This window comes from Symphodus melops (genome assembly GCF_947650265.1).
Source record: "Symphodus melops genome assembly, chromosome: 5".
NCBI classification, from domain to species: Eukaryota; Metazoa; Chordata; class Actinopteri; order Labriformes; family Labridae; genus Symphodus; species Symphodus melops.
In genome coordinates this window covers 11,967,829-11,990,978 of record NC_136695.1, presented here as the reverse complement: position 1 = coordinate 11,990,978, position 23,150 = coordinate 11,967,829, and the positions used below count along the sequence as shown (strand labels likewise).

Genomic DNA, 23,150 nt, shown 5'->3' with positions numbered 1-23,150 from the left:
TCGTCAAGGAAGCTGTTGTTTGACAAAAAAAATAACCTGTCCAACAGTTCGGGAGTATCAGGTGTGTTTAAAGAAATGTGTGAGGCCGACGTTGTAGTGCTGCAGCTCCTGGATGAGCGTAAACTCTCCCTGTCGTGGAGGATTTCATAAACCCACACCCTCTTCTTCTTCTTCAGTGCTGCTCATCTCCTCCTCCTCTCAGCAGAATAAGAAGAAGAAATGTCAGAATAGTGGACAGATACTGAACATTGTGTCGTTGCAGAAGCTCCTTTTTTCTCCTTCACTGTTATGATATATATATATATATATATATATTAAAACTGATGAAGTTATTGTATCTTCAATGCTGATACTTTTACCAATGAGAGCATTTTTAGACTTTAGCTTTGTGAACTTTCATTTGGCCCGAAAAAGGTCATCGTTCACAAGTGTCACAGTGCAGCTGGACAAGTCAGAGACCTGACTGAGAGCTTTACACAACATCTGTTTGGTAGTTGACATCTTCTGGATTATGTCCTCAGAGCAAAACAACAAAAGTCTCCACATTGTGTGTGAAAAGTAAAAACCCGCCCCCGTGACATCCATATCTGTGTTCGGTGCAGTGCTAGGTTAGTTTGTGATATTAGTTGAAAACGTCAATACCAAGCTTTTGGATTTTTGCATCAAAGCTGGAACACTCCTCAAATTTTCTGCTCTGGTAATTTATTCATCAATGTGGATGTTCAAGCTGCCGTAGACGCCGTTGTTTTATTTTTCAGACGTGACAGAAGTCTCTGCTCAGTCGGCCAATCACAGCAGCAGGTCTCTTAAGTATTCTCTTATCAGTATCATGGCAAACATTTTTGGAGGTATTTTCTTCATGCTGTGGATCAGTGGTAGAGGATCAGTTGTCTCTAAAGCCGAAGGTTGGGGGTTTGATCCCCAGCCCCTACAGTGACATGTCAAAGTGTCATTGGCCAAGGCATTGAACCCCAAATTGCTCCCGCTGCTACGTCTGCACCATGTTAGCCTGTATGAATTAGATTAGTTGATAATAGGTGTATGCCGGTCCGATACCAGCCAGAAAATGAATATCAGATTTTATCGGACTGCATCTAAAATGTAACATAAGCAGACCATTTAACAGACTTTAAAAGTGTTATTTGTTTTTATTGGATTTATTTAGATTATTTTTCACGATCTTCTTATTTATTTTTATTCGATTGTAGAATACTGTAGCTATTATGTTGAAGGTTAAAATTTATGTAACCAGTTTGTGAATAATTAATGGGTCCGTTTGTCTCATACCTACTGTTGCTGACTATTGTTCTTTGTTTGAGTATCATCACTTGATCAAGCCTTTTCCAACAATTCACACTACAAAATAAATAAAAGTATGTATGATTGTGCTGATATTGGATCAGATCAATATCGGTATTGGCCAGTACTCAAGGCTGCGATAACGGTATCGGAAGTGAAAAAGTTGTATCGGGAAATCCCAAGTTGATACACTTATGAACACTTTACATTGCCTCTTCTTTCATCAGTGTGAATGTGATGTAAAGTAAAAAGGGCTGTGATTGGTCAGGAAGAATAGAGACGTGTGATAGAAGCTCAAGTCCATTTAGCAAGTACTGTACATCTCTAGTTCCTAACTATTCTTCTTTTTGCACAATGACATGAGAGAAAACAACAGTGATTTGCCACTTTGGAGTCTGACTGACTGTATTCTTGTTAAACATTTTCAAGCCAGTATGGCACTCACGATGTTAATGACAACATTCTTGGTGGAGCTTCTGAATAAGATATGACGCAGGACTGTGTAAGATTTTTCTTTTTCTTTTTTTTTTTTTTGCAGTGGAGTGGACAAGCACAACATGTACTCTGCCTTTTGAAATGTGAACAATGGGAACTATTGTCAGGCTGCAATGACACAGTCTGACCCCTGGATGAAGACCACTTTAGAAAAGGCAAACAGTCACAGCTGCTCCAGCAGAACTACAGCTGGAAGAAAAAACGGCAGTCACTTGGCGGGGCCTCTGCCTCGGTGGTGCCCAGTAACAGTCTTTAATAGACTGGCACAGGAATGAGTCCTAAAACTTGGAAGTGAATTAGCTTTGGTTCCTAACTCTAAAAGTCAGTGGGGATTTTGAATGGGTTTGTGATTAGACGCCTGAAGTAAGGGCTGTATTTAATACAAGCTTAAGAAATGTTGACGTTTTGTTCGACGAGATAAACAACGTTAGCTAAGACTCCCACTTGTGAATTATAAATTTTTTACACGTCCTTAAAACGGCGGTTGCTAACAAGTAGCTAACTGAAACTACAGTGATTGTTGGGGACATAAAACGTCATCACGCCGGAACTCTTTCATTAATCCTCCTTACAGCCTTTAGTCGTGTTTTTCAGCGCTCTTACAAATACTAGGCTAATAAACAACTTATTAAGTTACGATTTCTCTAACTGATCAAAACCGCTGATTAGATCGATAAAGCAGATGCGTGTAAATAAAATAAATTGACCACGTGCAGTTTGCTAGAGCATAACGTTAGCTTTTTACTTCTATCGGCTACATTAACTCTTCAAACTTCTTATAAAAGATGTTCATCTGTAAAGATTATCCCGCTGAACAAAACAGCTACGCATCAGAAACATGTTTTTGCCACACAGCTTATTTTCTTAGCACTCTGACTCACTACGAGTGTTCTTGTGTATGTTTTCTTTTTCAAAGCCTGTTCATGCTTTTTGTAAGGAACAGATGATGCTGACGTGTGAAGATGTGTTTGCACTATTTGGTGGTTATTCCTGAAGTGTCAATCGACAACATTGATAAACCACCTAAGTTCTGTGTTAATATGAGGTTCTGTTCATTCAAACAGCCCGCACCCTCGGCTTCTGACTCTCTGTGCCTGTTTGTGTTTGATCGTTGACGTGAGGCTTCTCATCAGCAGTTTTACGTATAAAAAGCCCAAATAAACCAACTTGGGATTCAACATTTTTCACTTCATATTCTTCTGTAACAACAAATGATGGGACATGAGGGAACATGGCGCATGGAAATGATCTGCAACTAGGCTGACTAAACATGTTATCAGAATAACATAACACAAATCAGTCGATATCGATCATTATCACGAATCATTGATTCTTTCGAATTTAAAAGAGGATTTTTGCTCCTGAGTAACCAGATGGTTAATTATGGTTTCATCATTCTTTATTACCAGAACAAGACAAATTCTAATTTAACTGGCTCATTTCAACATCATAAGTTCAGTATGGAGCTGAAAACGCTGATGTGACAGTTAGCTACTGACTAGCTATATTATTTACAGTACGGTCAACGCTAACACTGTTTATATTATTTACAGTACGGTCTACGCTAACACTGTTTATATTATTTACAGTACGGTCAACGCTAACACTGTTTATATTATTTACAGTACGGTCAACGCTAACACTGTTTATATTATTTACAGTACGGTCAACGCTAACACTGTTTATATTATTTACAGTACGGTCAACGCTAACACTGTTTATATTATTTACAGTACGGTCAACGCTAACACTGTTTATATTATTTACAGTACGGTCCACACTAACACTGTTTATATTATTTACAGTACTTTGCTACGTGGTTTAGCTGGCAGGCTCAGCGCTGTGGCCTGTTGCTCGCTGGTTCATCGATCATGAACGTGCCTATTTATTTCAGTACTCTGTTTTGTCTCCTCTCCTCTGCAGCCTCATCGGTGTGACCACTGTCCACAAACATTTAATGTGGAGTTCAATCTCACACTTCACAAATCCACACACACAACCTCGGACTTCACCTGCCCTGTCTGCCACAAGAAGTTCTCCCGCATTGCCAGCCTGAAATCTCACGTCATGCTGCACGAGAAGGAGGAGGTTAAGTCAGCTGCTTTTATTCATTCATTTGTATCAGGTGCCTGTAATCGAAAAAAAATAAATCACCCTCTTTGTTTTGCATCCTTTCCATCCTACTTTAGAATTTAATCTGTGCCGAGTGTGGGGATGAGTTTGTTCTCCAGAGCCAGCTCTCTCTGCACCTAGAGGACCATCGCAAAGAGCTGACCGGTGTCAAAGTCTACACCTGCAAGACCTGCGACAAAGAGTTCAAGACGTCGGCACACCTCAAGGAGCACATGAAGAGTCACGCCAAGATGAGGTCAGGCAGGGCGACAGATGCTGATTGATTGCATTTGATGAGTTCAGACAAAGCTGCTTCAAGTTAAAAGGCGACATAGTTTCCCATGTAGAGCTAAGGAAATACAAACAGGGGATCACATATTTTGTCAGTTACAGTCTTTATTATTGCTTTATGTTTTATTGTTATTATGGTGAAAGATAAGTTCAGCTGGTATCCATTCAGTGAAATGTAAATGCCATTCAAACAATCACGGAACATAGAGTGTACGTTCTCATTCAGCCTCACGAGCTGAATGCATGCAAGAGCCAAACCAAAACAAAAAACTCTATTTCTTTCGCTAATAGCTTTTGAAAGTCACCAATCGCCAGATTGAGCGAGAAAGTCGCCAAGTTGGCAACACTGGAAAAAAACAGCATTGTCCTGATTTAAATCAATAATAATGCATTTTCATACATTAATATTAAAGCAGTTTAGGGTTCTAATATAAAAAAATATCAACAATATTTTGATGTCCAAATGTTGTCATTATAATAAAATCTGCCACAAAGTACAGCTGTTATGAGCTCATTAGAGTTCTGATCACACCAACAGTTTGTCTAAACGTGACTAAAACATTTTTCTTTTGACGATCCTCTGTGATTGTTCCTCAACCTTTTCTTTCCTCCCTCCGCAGGCCGCTTAACTCAAGTTCCAGAAACTACAAGAAAAACATCGACCGCAGCGGGTTCACAAACAGCTGCCATCACTGTGGGAAGGCTTTCAAAAAGCCCAGCCAGCTTGTGAGGCACATACGAATACACACAGGTAAGTCAGAGGGGGGAGGGGGGGGGCATACATTCTTCATGCATTTTTAACACACCGTGTGCGGAGGAATTGCTAAAATAATTCAGACAGTTGTGTTTTCTAATGATGGACAGAGCAGTGTTTTATGTCTTTGATATTAATGTTAGATTCTTGTAAGGCTCTACAGCTTGCTGTTTGTGCGCTGTCGCTCGCAGTAGCAGTCTGCAGGGACACGTTTTGTTTGTTATTAAGTGATTTTGAAAGGCCTCTGGAGTGAAAGTAAAAGCTCTCCATCGTCTCCCCAGACTAAATGTACGTTTATGACATGACCGAGCAGATTACCCATCACTTCTCAGGGACCGTAACCTTTAAATCAGTGCATCACTCACTGCCCTGTGTGGGCAGAGTTGCCATATACTGTTAACGTTCTAACATCTCTGTGTGCTCGTTCACCTCCCTGGGTTCAGATAAAGTAGCCGGCAGCCTCGGCCCACACAGTGTTTACACGTCGTCCACATCATGTTAATTTGTTTGGCTGGCTGGCTGACTAATGGTGTATGGAGACGATTCATCTGTGCCTCAAATCTCAAGCAGCTCTTAAGCTGATGAGGTGAAGAGTCAGTTCGGGAGACTACACACACAAACACACGGCTGCCAAACACACACACGCTCAATGCCTAATTCTCTCTCTCTTTGTGACGTGCAGAAGAAAGGGACAGGGTACAAGATTTAATTTGAGCTATATCACTTAGGCTTGAAGTACGACTAGTAGTGTGGGTGTCGAGGAACGCAATTAGATTGTCAGACATAAGATTAAAAAAACAGAACAAAACAGGATTGTGTGTCTCAAGTGACCTAAAAACACACTTACCCATTAGACCCACATGAAATCGTACCGAAAGTTCCATAAATCGATGAAAGCACACGTGCAAAGTGGTGTGCATCTGTCCTCGTTTAAAATGCATATTGCAGTGAACTTCTTCTTTACACTGAAACGTCTGCCTGACGGGAGCAGTTGAAACGAGTGGTAAAGAGTCCTCAGTGATGCCGACTGATTTTCTTCTCTGTTGCTCGCACGTACAGCTCTGACGTTGGGACTCGGGTGATGCCAGTGATTTTAACGAAATGTTCGACGACTCAGTTACTTATACGTCGTTGATATGGCAGAAGGAATTAAAAATTTGCAGATCTTGTTGAGTGTCCTATGGATAGACAACGTTTTGCATTTTGTGTTTTTCTCACCAAAAGCAATACGGCCAAGAAACTGGATAGAAATGGAATGAATGTACAAACTTTTAATGTGCATTATCTTGGTCGAAAAATGGCTGAAATAGTGGAACTTTTTTTTTTTTTTTTTTTTTTTTTAAAGCCGAGGATCTTTGTTTCCATTCTCTTCTTTGACCCGTCTTTGACCCCACCTTGATCTCCAGGTGAGAGGCCCTATAAGTGCTCACATTGCGGGAAGGCGTTCAACCAGAAGGTGGTGCTGCAGACTCACATGGTGAGACACACTGGAGAGAAACCTCACCTCTGCATCTTCTGCCCTGCCTCCTTCTCCCAGAAGGGGAACCTGCACTCCCACGTCCAGAGAGTTCATTCTGAGGTAAGTGAAAACGCTTCCTGCCTGAAACGCTGAACAGGAAGTACATCCGTTGATGCGTGTGTGGGTCGGGGAGTTGCGGATTAAAACAATAATTCATGACATTTTGTGACGGTAATAACTTGAGTCAAATAATGGGCTTACTGTCAGCGCTCTCAAAATGTGGAGGAGGGAAGAAACGGAAATGAGAGAAGTTTTGAATACCGCTCGTACATTTTTTGACACATCATCCTCCCTACAATCCCCGCGGAATGAAAATAAAAATAAATCTGACTCATTGATTTTTTATTTTTTTTTTCTCAGTGCTTATGAGTAGAGATGATGTGTTTTGGCAGTTCTTCTTCTAGTCTTTTGTCAAAGACATCATTTGTGTGGCAGCTGTGACTCAGTTGTCTCTCAACTGGAAGGTCGGGGGTTCGATCCCCTGCTTTGGCAACATCAGGTCTGATGTGTCCTTGGGCAATACACCCAACCCCAAGTTGCTTCTGCTACTTTGATGGCGGCATAGCAAAGGATTATTGAATATTTCATATTGCCTTCTCCCCCTCTGAACATGCTGCACACATGCTCAAACAGGATCTTGTTACATTCACCAATGGAGAAATGTCAGCGAGGGCTCCTGAGCTGGTGGGTGGGTGGGTGGGGGCTCATTACATTGCCTAAGGGCAGGGCTTGAACCAGCAACCCTCCGGTTCCCACAGACTTAGGTACTGTGGCACCTGTACAACTTGTACAGCCTGTTACTGAGGAGTGAACACTAAAACGTCTGACAGAAACATGTCGAATGATGCGCGAGACAAGCCGCATGTTGAACGGTAGCTGGTGTTTTGAAATCGCGATGGCTGGTAATGTCGAGATTGTTCACACGTTGTTAGGATGCGACCTTTCTCTGTTAAGCGAGAGGTGTTAAGAAAACTCACGAGCGAGCATGGAGCAGGAAAACCTTTCAGATGAACGATAAAGTAGCTATCACACATGGAGCTCTCCTCGGTACGCTGTAAAAACAGTCTTTTTTTTAGGGGTTTATTTACTTGTATTCCTTTTTGCAGCCCAACATTTGTGTGGTCTGAATGAGCTCTCCTGTTCACAGCTTGGAACACTGAATGCAAGCAGACACCCCGCAATGTTGTTTGTCTTGCTGGAAATGGAAATTGCGGCTCTCCGTTCCTCATTTGGTTCCCATCTTTTGTAAGCAATTCACAGCCGCCGACGCTCGAGAAGCAAGCAGTCTTATTTGCCCTTTAATTTAGCCTGGACTCTGCTCTCTCTCCTCCTCATTGTGAAAGCAGAGGTTTAGAAGTGGAAAAGAGTTTGGCACATCAAAGTGCTCCCCAGGTGAGGCCCATGTTGACACAGGATGAATATGCTTGTGTGTTGGTGCCCTTTTTGGTTTTTTTTTTCGAGTTTTCTTTCTACAGAGAAACCCATTAATAGGTGGTGAAATAGGGTTGGGAGTAGCTCCTTGTTGAAGGTTGCTTCCAATGACGTGTGAATGCATGCTGGAACTGGTCAGCTTTCTGGCAGTCTGATTGTGAAGCAACACAATGATCTCCATCCCAGGAGGCGCAGAGGCTGGCCCATCAGTGGATTTACAAGAAAGGATTTTTTTCCCCCTTTTTTGCTGAAAAGATAACAAAGCGTCAAAGTATAAAAGACGCTTTGTGCTTGCACATGGAGCGCCACATCTAGTTGACAACTGTCAGTGCAAGATGAAAAAAAGAATTCACCTGGGTTTTATGCAAGTTAGCATCTGAGAATTGAAAAATGAAGTTGGAATGTATCATGCCACGCAGTGTCCTGAAATGTTGACATTTTTTGAAGTTTAAAGTGTTAGCTTGCTGCATTTGTGAACTCAAACAGTCCCCCAACACACACACACACAAACACACACACAGAAAAATTGGCCCCTCCTCAATAAAAAAAGAGACTCTTTTTTTTTTTTTTTTTTTACAGCCTGCCCGTCATAAGCACAGATAAAGACACACATCTGTCCTGAGTGAATTTTAACGCCGTTAAGTCACAATCACTGTCAACGTGCTGATCCTGTGAATGTCACCGGTATTTGACTCCTCCTTATTGCTCATTGTCGCACATTGTCGCAGGAGTCCACAGTGCGGGGTTTCATTAAACCTTCATTATCAAAAAACAAAAACAAAAAGTGATAATGAAATCCTGCTGATAATGGAGTCCTGCCCTCTGCGACAATGAGTAATGCAGAGGAGTCGAATACCAAACCCGAGACCCCCCCCAACGAGTCAAACACAAACTAATCAGGAAGATTTCAGCGGAAGCCTGCCTGAAACTTTCACAAGTGCATTAGGTGGAAACGCATTTAGTAAGTAATGCCATCCTTATCTGTAGTGATGTGTTGTTTCCATACATGTAGGCTGCACAATGACTAGCTTACTTAGTAAAATAGACGCTTAATATACAAGAGGCCGTCCTTACTGCATCTGTGGATTCATTGAATCTGATATGAAAGCTACATGCTGACAATAAAGCTTTGAAATAGAGATACAATCTGAGAGAAGCAGGATTAATTTACCCCATTGGACCAAGACACAGTTACAGTGTTCAATGCTTTATTGGTGTTTTCAAAAATGGCGGATTGTCCACATCCTTAACAACCATTGAATGAAATGAGTTTCTTGTTGTAAGGAGAGAGACACTCTTCAGTGTACATTACAACACTTACAAAGCTTCTTTTGACAAAATAAAGCAAAGGACTGATGGTCTTTATTTCAACTCTTTGTAGAGACACTATCCATTAGTACCACATGTTAATTAAAATCTAATGACGGGGTCTAAGCAGAGACTGAATACAAAATAAATGAGCATCATCTTCAGGTCACTGTTTTAAGCCATTGTAAAGATTCAACTGTGGATGGATATAAAGAGTGTGTCATTAGTGTGCAGTCTCCTGACATATTCAAACTTGAATAAAAGACTCGAGGGATGAACATTTTATATTCACAGCGATCTCGTGTTTAATATGCAAGAGATAAAGAAGGGATTCTAGCTGCTCACTCTGTTACACTCTGACCCTAACTCTTGTTGCAACTTTTTTTTTTAATGTAGAAATTAAGAATAGGTTGTATTAAAGTTCAATTTTCGTACAATACTTTTCAATAAGTTTTAATGAATCTTTTTATTGAGTTTAAGTTTTGTTTTGAAGTTCCTTCTAAAGTCGAGAAACTCGACAGCAGCACCGTCGGCTCCTTCATAAAAATACACAGACTTTATACTCCAAAATACTTTATACTCGAAATGTAACAGTGAGGACATGCATCAGCAGGATCAAAGCTGTGTGTTTTGGACTTACTGTATTTATTCCTTCAGTTCTGTGGAAACTTTTGACCAAAAAAAAAAATCAAGGCTTCCATCTATTACTCTTGATCTCATTTAAACTGGTTGTTACCTCAAGGTCTGTTTGGGCTGATTCAGCACATGTTTTTGAAAGTCAATGCAGCCATACTTACATATTCTTTTTTTGGATTTGATTAAATGCGCCTTTGTAGAAGTGCGCTGGTTCTAACAGCACAACGAGCTTGGCTAAATAAATAAATAAAACACCCTTTTAAAGCAAAACTTTCCAACCAATTCCAAACCTTTCATGTGCCAGCTCGACAAACCTGCTGAAGACATAAGAGCTTTTAGACAGATCCCATATCCCCAAATGACCCCTTCTTCAAACCAAAGACTTCTGAACCTCACTTGAACCGTTAACACCAGAGCTTCCCACACCTCCCACCTCTAAGCTTTTGGATTTCTGCCATGTTCCCTTCCTTCCCACTCTTAACACCCCCATTTCTGTCCTGATTGTTTCTACACTATTACCATCTCTATCTTCCATCTCTCTCTCTCTCTCTCTCTCTCTCTCTCTCTCTCTCTCTCTCTCTCTCTCTCTCTCTCTCCCCTCTCACCTCCTCCGCCTCATATGACACCCATTTCACCTCTGTCTCCTCTTTCGCAGCCGTTCGCTCCGGATGATTACCACTACAGCGACAACACACATCTTGAGCACATGAGAAGTGAAACTCTCATTGTCCCGGCCGCCTTTCCCTTTCCAGCGTGGTCCACAACTCAGCCTGCCTCCGCCCATCATAGTGACTGTGATACAGTCTGACGGGACCTCTCAGATGCCCTCACAATCTAAGAAACAAGCTCCAAATGCATTCTCTCTGATGAGTTTTGTTTTTTTCTGAAAACAATAAGCCACACTTATCCCCCACTTCACCAGCCGTTTGCTACGAAAGCAATCCTCTTCCCCGTGTCTTTCTTTATCTGCCTCTTCAACAGCAGCTCTGTCTCTTATGGATATTTCTTACTGCTTCTTAAGTGGTTGACCACTTCTTGTCTTCACTTACAATGAGTTTTTTTTATTCTTTCATTTCATTTATGCGTGTACTCTCAGCGGGTCGTTTTGCAAATAACTTCTACTCCTCTTCATTTTGAAAAACATATTTGAGTCTCTGAAGGTCTGCAAACACCCGATCAAATTTCCCAGTGGCTCTTCTCTTCCCCCACAAACTCCCCTGGGGCAAATAAAAAAAACAACAACAATTTTCATCATTTCTATGTAAATGTCATCGCGGCAGATTCAGTGGTGGTCAAAGCGTCGTTTTATACACTTTCAGACAGATGTGACTTAAACTCACAGCCTTTCATCCCTTTTGTTCTGACAACATGACAAAATGTTCAAGTTTCAAAGCAGCGTTCCATTTTAGAGGAAATGCCGAACATTATTTACAGCTCGAACTCAAACATGATCGTCATACTGCACATATTGTTATACACGTTTGAAGGTCCTTTCTCAGAACACAGCTTTAGGGGTGGACACAAAATAGGGGTCAATGCAGGGGTCTTAGCTACATTTCACCCACTGGCGATGATTCCGCTCTCCTGTCTAAGTGCATTTTACCTGGACGGCCGGACACCACACTTCAGGAAAGATGTGAGCAATTGGTTGTGAGCTTAAGTACACAGCTCTGTGATAGCCATTCATCTTTTTGTGTGTGTGTGTGTTTATGTTCTCTTACAGACAAAAGGCGTACCACTGTTCCCGTGCATGGACTGCAGCTGCTCTTTCAAGAAACTGGGCAGTCTGAACGCCCACATCAGCAAGATGCACATCTCAGTGATTGAGGTGCCTTCATGCACTCCGGTAAAAGAGCAGTCACACAGATGTAGTCACGTTTTATTTCATGACGCTAATGTTCCGCTAATGCTTTGCTAATTGTATGCAACAGAAAGCCCCCCATAAAACTCAGCTCAGCATGTCCTGATCTTGTAGTTTTGGTCTCTTCTTGGCCGTCTCTCTTTCTCACTCATCTCCACCTCCCTCCTTCAGGAGACGGAGACGACGGGTCAGGCTCCTGGTGGGTCAGAGGGCGGCGAGGGGGTGACGGATGTCATCCAGCAACTTTTGGAGCTGTCTGAACAGGTCAGCGGGGAGACGGCCCAGCCGCAACCTCCAGAGCCAGCTATCGTCATGGAAACCGCAATTAACCAGGACATCCTGCAGGTTGGTGAAGGCCAGTCACTCTCACAAAATAAATTAGATTCGTCCGAGCGAAACTCGGCAGGATTCAGGACCGCGCAGATCTGCTGGGAATTCCATGCATCAGGCGTTAGCGACGAATGGATGAATATCAATCTTGAAGCGTCACATGAGGGAGCGCACCTTTTCTGCTCTGGCCTTTCAGTGTGGCACACTGCGTTGAAGATATGAGGATGAGCAAAAACTCCCAATTTTTACAATTTCCTCCAAGTGAGCTGGTGGCAATTCCTCATAGCAGCGCACAAGCACACACACACACACACACACACACACACACAACTGCAGTACTGCACTCACACACGCATCAGGATCTGTCAGTTAACAACTCAAGAGGTAAGTGCAAACGTTGACGTGGATGTGTGATAGTGATCGAAGGTCTCACATGGGGAATATGTTATTGAGGGTGAGCCTTATAGAGACATCTTCACAAAGTCTGAGTATTGATGAACACACATCCAATCAGGGGAACAGACACAAAACGTTATTGAATTTGGACCATGAATATTTATAAATGAGTACAACGCAATTCTACTCTGCTGCATAGAGGGATGTTACGATCACAAGCTTTACTTCTGGCCAATAGTTGTATATTGTCTGTTCAGTGTTGTCAGTGTTTGCAACACTTCTGTAAGACCCACATGAGTTTTTTTCTCAACATTTTAAGTTGAGAAAAAAAAAAAAAAAAAATCTGTCATAATCATCGCCTTGTATTTCCAGACTGAGATGATGTTGTTCGTGAAGTTCACGTTGAAGCGTAAGAAGTCTAAGAAGATTGCGTTTGTGTATTCTTAGCAAGCTCTGGAGAACAGCGGGCTGAGCGTGGTCCAGCCACAGAGCGACGCGACATCCAGAGAGTCACAGAACCAGACCGGTGAGGTCACCGCTGTGGAAATCAAGAAATTACAAGCTCCCGAGAGATCGGTCCGAGAGAAGAAAAGGAGCATCTTCAAGAAACCTATTCAGATGCCAGGTTTGAAACATGAACTTCTCTTATTAGGAAATCATTCAACGTAAACCATGCTGACAAAAAACTCCTTCTACCTGACTAATCAGGACTAAATATACCAAGTACTGACAGATGAAGAATGCAGTAAATAGGTGCCTGACTTATTTGCATTCACTATAATCAAAGGAGGGCTCATGTGTGTTTTCATAACAAGTGATGCAACACTTTAACTGCTTCACTCACTTCATTTCCTTTCCAGGCTCTATCAGGGAGGAGAACGGCGTTCGCTGGCACGTCTGCCCGTACTGCTCCAAGGAGTTCAAGAAGCCCAGCGATCTCGTCCGCCACATCCGCATCCACACGCACGAGAAGCCTTTCAAGTGCAAACAGTGCTTTCGAGCGTTCGCTGTCAAGAGCACCCTCACGGCGCACATGAAAACGCACACGGGCATCAAGGCCTTCGAGTGCCAGTGCTGCCTGAAGTGCTTCTCCACGTCTGGTAGCATGAAGGTGCACATGCGACTGCATACAGGTGAGAAGGGGGGTTACGATTCAAATCAGAAGACTGGCTTGTTCACCTCGTTGCATCACGCGCCCGAACATAACCCTGCGACCAACATCATCAGTATGCACGTCATACAAAGGACACTTGTATAAGCTTCTCAGTGCGATGCTTTCACTCTTCCTGGCAGCGCCTATTATCTAGTGTTCAGAAGTATGTCACCGCAAATTATACAGCAAATTACAAACACTATACCTGTTTACATATTGTTGTGCCACTCAGATGTTTGCCACCATTCTGTTTTGTGCTTCCAAGAGAGAGAACATGAATTCATCCTCTACACAAGCACTTACAGTCTAATGACCATGTGCAGATGTGCACTGGTCTGACTGCTGTGTAATGTCACCGTCTGTGTGAACTCTCAAAGATATGTTCTTAGCTGAGGCTCTCCCATCCTTGTTCTGCAATTGGTTGGCTTTTTTATTTATTTATTTTTTTTGGGTTTGACAGACCTTTAAATGAAATGTATGAGCTTGTTTACAGTTTAGGTTTATGTGCGAGTTCATCAAGGTCATGGTTTCTTTATTCATCTCTCTCTTCAGAGTCGCACTCTAAACGCTGATCCCTCCTGAAGTGTCCTTCTTTCCCCTCTCTCTCTCTCTCTCCAGGTGTCCGTCCTTTCCCTTGCCCTCACTGCGAAAAGATCTTCCGCACTTCAGGCCACAGAAAAACACACATTGCTTCTCACTTTAAAAGCTTGCAGCAGAAGAAGCACAAGTTCCCCCGGAAAACCAACAAAGCCAAAGCATCCAAGAGTAACCTACCTCTGCCTGACATCCCCCTGCAGGAACCCATCCTCATCACTGATTACGGTACGAGCACCTTTACACACGTCAGCCCTCACTTCTCAAACGTGCGTACGACAGAAAAATTTGTGTATTCAAAGTTCTGCACAAATCACTTTGGATGTAGGCGGAGGATGCGCTCAAATCCTTCACGCCAGGTCGCTGCTCGTGGACGCACGTTTTTAACCCAGAGTGGACGAGCGAATCTGTCCATGTCGGAGAGTCATTAGATCAAGCTGCAGTGCTGGTTAGGACACACATAGAGGGTTCACATATGTTATTGTGCATCTGAAATGTATTTTACATTAGCCTCCACCTCAAACGATCTCTGTATCGATTTACTTACAGTAAATTACATGTCAAACGTTCCGATGCTTAGGAATATCGCTACAGAAAATATTAAGACAAATGCGAACAGAAAAAGTCAAACGCGTTTCTTTAAAACGACGGAGAAATCTTCAGAGGAAACTAAATGTGACTTTTAGCCTCTGAAAAAGGGAATATTTAATCATACAGAACATCAACATTAGATCATAACGCAGATCTAAATAATCAATAATACTCTGATGTGCTACATGTGTAATTGTGCACAGCAGATGCACTTAGGACAGACTACGTGGGAGATAATAACAAAGAAATGTGGGGGCTGGAAGACGAAGTCAGGACCTTCTTCAATGACATTTTTAAATTCTTATGTTAGGAAAGTGGGCTGTTCAGATGAGAAATGCACATCACACAGCGTTTGGTCAAACACTTAAATTCTCGGTAATGGCGAGCAGGAAGCCTGTTTTTGCAGCCGACATAAACCGACACAGATGCAGACGCCTGACATCGACGCTCCTCAGTCTGGGATCGCTTCAGGTCAGGGTTCTGGTTGGCCTCCTCCAGCGCGAGTGCCTCTTTCTTTTAATGAGCCGGTTATCCACACCAACGCTGTCCAGATTTCCTCGCAGACGTGTTTCTGTAATCCTAAATTTCAGGCTGCCAAACAACACAAAGTTATTCCTCTTTACTTCTGTTTGTTATGGTGTCACTCAGGTCATCCCTCGTTTCTCTCCTTTGCCGTATTGCGTTCCTCCATGACGTCAACTCTGGAGTGGCGAGGACAGCTAAACTGTGGATAAATAGGGGGCGTGGTATTTACATTTCCAGACGCCACACTTGACAACAGCCAATCATGCGTACGCCGTGAACAGCCAGTTTAGGCAGAATTCTTTACTGATTGTTCTTCAAGTCTGCACTAAATAAATAAAAAAAACCTGTTCTTACACTGAAGACCATGACCACATGTTGCTTGTTCACTGTTTGCTCAACAGGCTTCCAGAACCCTCGTCTGGCGTTACAACAGTACCTGGAGGTGGTGGGCAATGAGCGGCCATACAAGTGCCCGTACTGTAGTAAAGCCTACAAGAAGTCGAGCCATCTGAAACAACATGTCAGGTAAAGATACTTGTAGAGCACATGAGCTGTAAGAGTGTCAGAAATACGATTTTATGAGGCATTATTTAATTTTTTTTGATCTTGTGGTCGCTGATACTTTTTTTTTTCATACAAATCCAATTAAGTGTGATGGAAAAAAAATGTAATGCCAAAGTAAATAAATAAAGGAGAATGCTCCAATACATCAATTATAACAGAATGACAGTCGATGTTACCACACTGAATACAAATTAATTCAGTTCAATCAATTCAAAGCACTTTAAATAAATCACCAGGCTAAAGTAACTTATTTGAACATAATTTGCATCAAAATCTAATTAAAATAAAATGTTATCGTGCACATTAGGCTTTACAGCTGGTAAACGCGTTTTTGATTTTAAAACATTAATAAAATCCAATAATACATCATCCTCAGTTACTGTCGCTCACTCACAGTACATTTCTTCCATCACCTGCCTGATGTAGAATGAATGTCAGTGGTTGGTTAATGAGACTAAATCAAAGTGATGACACTCCTTTAGAACAGGGCTTTACATGACAGAGACTTCAGTAAAACTCCACGGTTAAATAAAAACAGTTAAAATGAAAAGATAACAAAAAGGTTCTGTTTTTAAGGGGAAAAAAAAAACATTTTTTCCTTTTTGAAGGAGTTTCTAAGATATAAAGTAAGTCATGTATTCTACTCACCTCAGAGCTTTAAGGAAAGAATTTCATAAATCCTGGTCGGAGGAAAAGCTGACTTCCGTTTAGTCTTAATTTAAGCAGCAATAATGACCCTGTCAGAGAAACTGAGGCCTCCCTTTGACTTGTTTGGAGAGAAAAAAATCAGCATTGAAGCCAGAGGCCTCTAAATGAAATGCTGTAAAAGTGATCCAGACAATCTTGAAATCAACTCTCAATCGAGGACTAAAGTGTACCCGATGGTCTGGAACCTACCATTTTAACACCTCATGTGTTCTCAGGGAGTTTGATTGAAATTAGCCGAATAATAAATGTGAATATACTGTATAATATTTAGGGTTGCGAAGGGTTGGAAAGTTTCCAGTATATTTCCAGAAACTTTAAATGGGACGTTCAGCTTGGGAATTCGGAAAATATTCCAAATTGGAAACTGTTCATGGGAAGTATGGGAATTTATGGGAACTATCTGGAAATTGAAGGTAATTTATTAAAAAAGTTTCATATCCATGCATAAACATAAACAACAGATCGACAGATTTACGTCAAATGTTTAGAATATAATACTCCATAATATCACTTAACTTCCCTTTATGTAGTCCATGGGCTACAATGTATGGCTTCAAAAGACTGGAAAAGTGATGACATATTTTTGAGGGCCAACCTGGAAGTAGCTTCGCCATGGGTTCGAACAAGAATTTGCCTGTGGGATTTTTGTGTTGGATTTGATCATTGCAGAAAATAAGCTCTGTGGCGTTTTGTTCTGCAGAATAATCTTTACAAATGAACAACATTTCCAGTCAAACTTTTACATCATTAATTTTCAAAACATCACAATAAGATGTATACATTTCAGCTGAATACTTTTAATGTAAGGCTTCTGTTACACGTGTCCCACTTCTAAACGCTGAGACTGCAGGTTCATACCCCACTTACCTCAATTGTACCTCCCTATAGGTCTCATACAGGAGAAAGGCCCTACAAGTGTTTGCAGTGCAGTCGGGGCTTTGCTTCCTCAGGAGTCCTTAAAGCTCACATCAGGACCCACTCGGGCCTCAAGGCGTACAAGTGCCTGATGTGTGACACCACGTTCACTACCAGCGGCAGCCTGCGACGCCACATGACTACCCACAGTGACCTGAGACCTTACATGTGCCCCTACTGTCAGAAGACCTTCAAGTCCTCACCCAACTGCAGGAAGCACATGAAGACACACAGGTTTGTGATTTGTCATTACGTTCACCTGCACAGTTAAGTGGAGCGATGATTATTACGGATATTTTGGCTTGATTAGGACAAGATACAAGCTCAGAGGAGAATTGATTTATTAACACATTTGGCCAACTCTGCTTCAGTAGCTTATTTAACATAATGTTAACATAATCACTGTCTGTTCATGGATTTACTGCTTTCCCACACAAACCCCAGTAACACTTAAACAGTAACATGCTTCAGTGAAAAGAATTAAATGCATCAGTCAATGTAAGTTATTGACGTTCTGCTCCTCTCATCCCAGGTATGAACTGGCCCAGCAGCTGCAACCCCAGTCTACAGATGACCCCTTGGGAGGTGGCCCTGTGGCACATGATATGCAGGTGGAGATAGAGGGAGACTCTCTCCAACAACAACAAACTGCTTCCTCAGAGCAGCAAAGCATGCTTGGGCTGGGCCAGGCGGAGGTCGTGAATGGAACTCAACAAGTGACATTGGAAGCACCACTGACTGACCAAAACCTTGTACAAGCAGAAGGTGAGCCGGGGCGGGGCTTAGCGGGGCGACACATCCTGGGACTCAACGGGTGCAAAGTCAAGTTTATGTAGGAAAGACAAAAATACTTTGAAATTGGAATGAATTTGAATGTTAGTGAAGAGTAATAAGACTACAAAGAGAATCAAAAAGAATACGTAAAAAAAAAATATATATATTTATATATATGTGAGATGCAAAACAAGCAGCTGAGCTACAAAAAAGAGGCACTGACCAATCAAAAACAAAGGAAAGGCTCAAAGAGAGTAGAGCCCGACCGATAATATCGGCCAACATAAGCACATAAAGAGACCATCAGTATTGGCTCATTTTGTCTCTGGTATGTCCTGATATTACTCAATTAATTCACCAGTCCAACAGCATTTTATTTGAGTATCATTATATTACGCTAGCAGTTCTCTCTTACCAGCAGAGGGCGCCGGACGGAATAGCACAGGCATGACTTTTCTTCACGGTGTCAAACTATGACGCACAAACACGTGCAGTTACTTTCCAGTTCAGTGACCGTCTTGGCCTCATTATATAGTTTTACCACAAGTGTTTCCTAACGGCTTTTAAGGGATCAGCACAATAAATGTGTATCTCCATATCTATCTTTCTCTGAAGATCGACTGTTGAGCTTAGAAATATCAGATATCAGATGATATATCGGTATCAGGTTTTTTGTCTCCTTAATATCGGTTTCTGTATTGGCCCCAAAAATCTTGTACGACGGCTTAGAGACGAAATGAACACAGAGAGGAAATGACTACAAACAGAAGACATTATACATTGTTTCAGGTTCTTCTATAATTGGATGTCATTTACACTTTTCATAACATTTCCTCTGACTGATTTCTTGCTCTTAATTGACGTTATGAAAAAAAGATAGAAATGAAAAAGAAAGCCTCTTTAGCCTCTTTACTCAGGGTGATTCACCGTCTCTATCTCTGTGAAGTACCCATACTCTCTCTCTCCGTATTCAAATATACGGCTAAATGCAAGACCCCCCAGGGATCAAATGCACGGCATGGAAACCATTGTCATCCCTCTACAGAGTCGAGGACTTGGCCATATTCTACCCCAGAGACTAGAAGTTCAACCTCACTGATCTCTCAGGACTTACATTTGTTCTAATGGATCCTCTGGGTCGAGCACCGAAGAGCCTTTCCTCTAACACCGACTTGAGTGTCAGTTTTAAAATGCAGCTCTTGTTGTCAAGGCTACAACTCTTGACCCCATTAATATGAAGTGACGTTTTAATATTGCATAGACTCAGATTTGTCCAGCATACAAAAGAGGTTTTTGTGTAAGACTAACCTTTGTGTTGCTCTGCATCTCTGTCTCCATAGTGTCGGACTCATATGTGACTACCCAACATGCTTTGCCTCAAAATATCAGCCAGTTTGAGACACCAGCACTCCCTCAGCCTGCCTTTGACCAGCAAGCTTTAACACAAGGTATACGCGCACACACACACACACACACACACACACACACACACACACACACACTTTCTGCCACTCAAGGTTCACTGTATGCATTTTTATTTGGATATGACTATCATAACCATAATACCTTACAAAAATCACTGTTGAGGGTTATCCATCTTCATTCTTCAAGAAGAAATGAAGAAAACGTTGTCTGCTCAATAAACTCATTTGTTTGATTGTTGTCCAATTCAGTAAATTGTCTCTGAGTGTGGCACCACCCTTTCTCTCTTCATTGTACATGTCTTAATTCAGTGTAGTGCTCTCAAACATATGGTTGCTACTTAAGCCCCACCAGCTTCCGTACCGGGTTGTTACCATGCCGACTGACTGTTGTCATCTTGCGGTGTAATCAAGGGTTCTGTGCAGCTGCTGCATCCAAAACAAAGAGGAAACATTTCAGTCTGTCTTAAACGAATTAGGAAATTCATTATTTCAGGTTGGAGGCCTCAAGTTTGAATATTTACGTCTACAAAAGGACCGAAAAGTTATTCAGCTTGTTTTATTTAATGTCTACTATACCTCTGGTTCAATAACAGCAGTTTTTGTTGTTGTTAGCAGTAAATACTTTTATTTCAAATATCTTTTATTGAGCAATCAACTCACACATACAACCAAAGATAAACATTTGGGGCAGTAAATACTTTTGATGTCGCTAATTTCTTCAAGTTAGAAATCCTTAATCTTGTAGTATTTGTACCCGTGATGTTCTCTGAGAGTTTCTTGGGAGGCCACTTCACCTCCAAATACATCATCACAATCCAGTTATAGCAGAAACAGACCGCTCCTAAATGAAAACACTGTTGAAAACACTACTTTAACCTCAAGACCCAGAAGATAATCTAATCATTGTCTAACCATAGCTGTGGGTCCAAATCAAATCAAAGGAAACAACCAAAAAGTAAGTAACAATCTGAGTGGGCTGCTGCTGGAAACACTGAACACTTCATTTTACTTTTCAGTTCATGCACATCTCCACTGCCCCTGATATGTTTTGTGTCATCCTGAAACAGTGAGGTATGAATGATGGAAGAGGGACTGGACTGATGTTTCTTGGATGACAGTGTTACCTGCTCAGCTGTGATATATCGCTGGGCGGTGGCTCCGCAGATGTGCAGTCAGACGGTCTTTTTGTTGTTTTTTTGTTTATCATTTTCTCTTCCTCGCCATCATACTCTGAAACCACTGAAACCGAAACGTCTCCCCACCACAGATTTGAATGACGACTCCACACCGCTTGCCGTGTTAAAGTAATGTGGATACTTGCAGATAGGAGCTCCCAGAGTCACGGGCTCACAGGCGCCCACAAACAAAATGAAAAGAGAAACACTGCACATACCATCCCCTCTCAGACTGCAGACGCCGAATGGTTTGATGTTAAAGAATTGCTGAATCTCTAGTTCTTACTGACTTAATGCACTTTGATTTCTGTCAAATAGAAAAGCTGGACTTTTCATCACTTGAATTTCCCTCGGGATCAATAAATCTATCTATCTATCTATCTATCTATCTATCTATCTATCTATCTATCTATCTATCGATCTATCGATCTATCGATCTATCGATCTATCTATCGATCTATCTATCGATCGATCAGTTTATGCACGTTTGATATCTCAGATGGAGGACGCTGTGTTGATTCTGAATTGAAAGCCGTTCATTCTGCTTGCTAATCAAAAGATTTACAACATAAAACAACACAGACCCTAGTTACCAATATCTCATACAATCCAGTAAGTAGCTGTTACTACTGCTTAAATTAAGTGTCCATTCACTTGACAAAGACCTACATATTATATGTGAATACGCTGCAGGCTATTTTAACACATAGTTAAGCTTTCAGGGGGTGTTTGCATGCTCTCATGTCACAGTTTTGCTTTCTGTTCGTTGCTATAAATGTGAAGGTTCAACGGCTGCTGTGCACGGATTACAGTCCAGCCTTTTGGGTTCTCCTTATTCCAATTTATTAATGGGAAAAAGATGAGGCTCATCCAATACATTTTGGCTGCACGCTGTATTTCCTGTGTCAGTATTCAGCAGTATTAGTGAATGATGGTTCAATGAAAACCAATTAATTCATCCTTTATACTGAGGACAGGCCTAGTTTTTGACTGTTATTTCTCTGAGCAATGGAAAAAGGTTTTTTTTTTTCCCATTATTGTTTCGTTTTTCAGTTTTCCATTTGCTGAGAGAAACGCTGCGTACCAATCACATTTTTGCTGTGTTGTAGATTCACCTTTGCTCTTGTTTGCTGTGTCATGAAGGCAGTCCGCTTCTCGGTTCACGTTTTTATTCTTCCATTACTTATAAATGCGCTTAGGTGTACTGCAAACATTTTTTTTTAATTTTTTTTTTCTGCTTTGAAATGTAATCATGATCAGCGAGTGCTTTAATAAAATTAGTGACCGGATTCTTCTCTGTTGATTGCTGTGCACTTCAGGCTTCACCATCACTGAATCGAGCTACAATCAGTCCCAGTTCTCCACAGTCCAGCAGCTGCAGGATTCCAGCACCCTGGAGTCTCAGGCCCTGTCGTCGAGCTATCACCCTCCCAACCTGCTCCATGATCACAGTGCTGAGGTGGTGAGTCCTGCTTCTTCTTTAAACGTGGCCTTTGCCCTGGAACCCCCTTCAGTTTGTATCCGTTACTTTTCTAGTCATTTCACAGTGATTTAAATTAAGTGGATTATTCATCGTGTCTTCCCTGTTCAAGCATCTTTAATAAAGTCGGACATCAGATGAAATCTTTTAAAGAAGTAGCTGGGTACATTTGCATAATAAAAAAATAAAAAAAACTTTTAAAGGGAAAAATTAAACTTTAATGATAGTAAATCACATTGGAATAATATCAGTTAATTAGCTAATTAGTGCAAAGATTTGCTTGATTATCAGCCTGGCTTAGTTTTTGATTATGCAGGACACTGGGTACATAGCTCGGTACATAATAAAACTAGGGCTGGGCAAAAAAATCAAGAACAATTAATCTATCTAATCTTGCTCATGTCTATTGTTTCAGTTTTTTTCAGGGCAGAGTCACGCGACGACACGTCTAAGCCGCAAAACTGTAGCAATGTGTGTCGTTTGGACACACCTTGTCTTTAGGGAAGACGACACCGAACAAAAAGAAGTCAATTGTAAACACTGCAGAGAAACAGTTAGCAAGCACTCCAAGTTGTTTATTTTGTACTGGTTTGGAGAGGTTGATTTCTCTTTCATTTCAAGCGATGCTTTGATTTTTAGTAAAATAATTAATAAATAACCTCAAAGTAGTTTGTTATGCACTCTTTCTTTAAAACAAATATCCCAGCTTTAATCGTGGAGCATATTTACAGGGTTGAGCAAAAAAAATAAAAAAAATTGTTCATTAAGTGTAATCGAGGTAAAATGTTCAATTATTGATCAGGATGTTGGTTTGA

The 23,150-nt window shown here is 41.4% G+C and overlaps 1 protein-coding gene across 2 annotated transcripts in view; it reads left to right on the top strand.

Annotated features, from left to right (window-relative positions):
* The window catches only part of znf236 (zinc finger protein 236), a 59,626-nt gene that overhangs the window by 2,239 nt on the left and 34,237 nt on the right, over positions 1-23,150 (top strand). The window contains exons 3-16 of one of the 2 annotated variants that reach the window (XM_079343710.1): positions 3,718-3,882; positions 3,984-4,162; positions 4,818-4,948; positions 6,358-6,530; positions 11,569-11,691; positions 11,878-12,051; positions 12,880-13,057; positions 13,293-13,565; positions 14,204-14,407; positions 15,697-15,820; positions 17,456-17,716; positions 18,015-18,247; positions 19,597-19,704; positions 22,175-22,314. In XM_079343710.1, the coding sequence (XP_079199836.1) occupies positions 3,718-3,882; positions 3,984-4,162; positions 4,818-4,948; positions 6,358-6,530; positions 11,569-11,691; positions 11,878-12,051; positions 12,880-13,057; positions 13,293-13,565; positions 14,204-14,407; positions 15,697-15,820; positions 17,456-17,716; positions 18,015-18,247; positions 19,597-19,704; positions 22,175-22,314 (2,466 nt within the window). Of the gene's footprint in view, positions 1-3,717; positions 3,883-3,983; positions 4,163-4,817; positions 4,949-6,357; positions 6,531-11,568; positions 11,692-11,877; positions 12,052-12,879; positions 13,058-13,292; positions 13,566-14,203; positions 14,408-15,696; positions 15,821-17,455; positions 17,717-18,014; positions 18,248-19,596; positions 19,705-22,174; positions 22,318-23,150 lie in introns of both variants that reach the window. The other variant, XM_079343709.1, reaches the window with a different exon arrangement.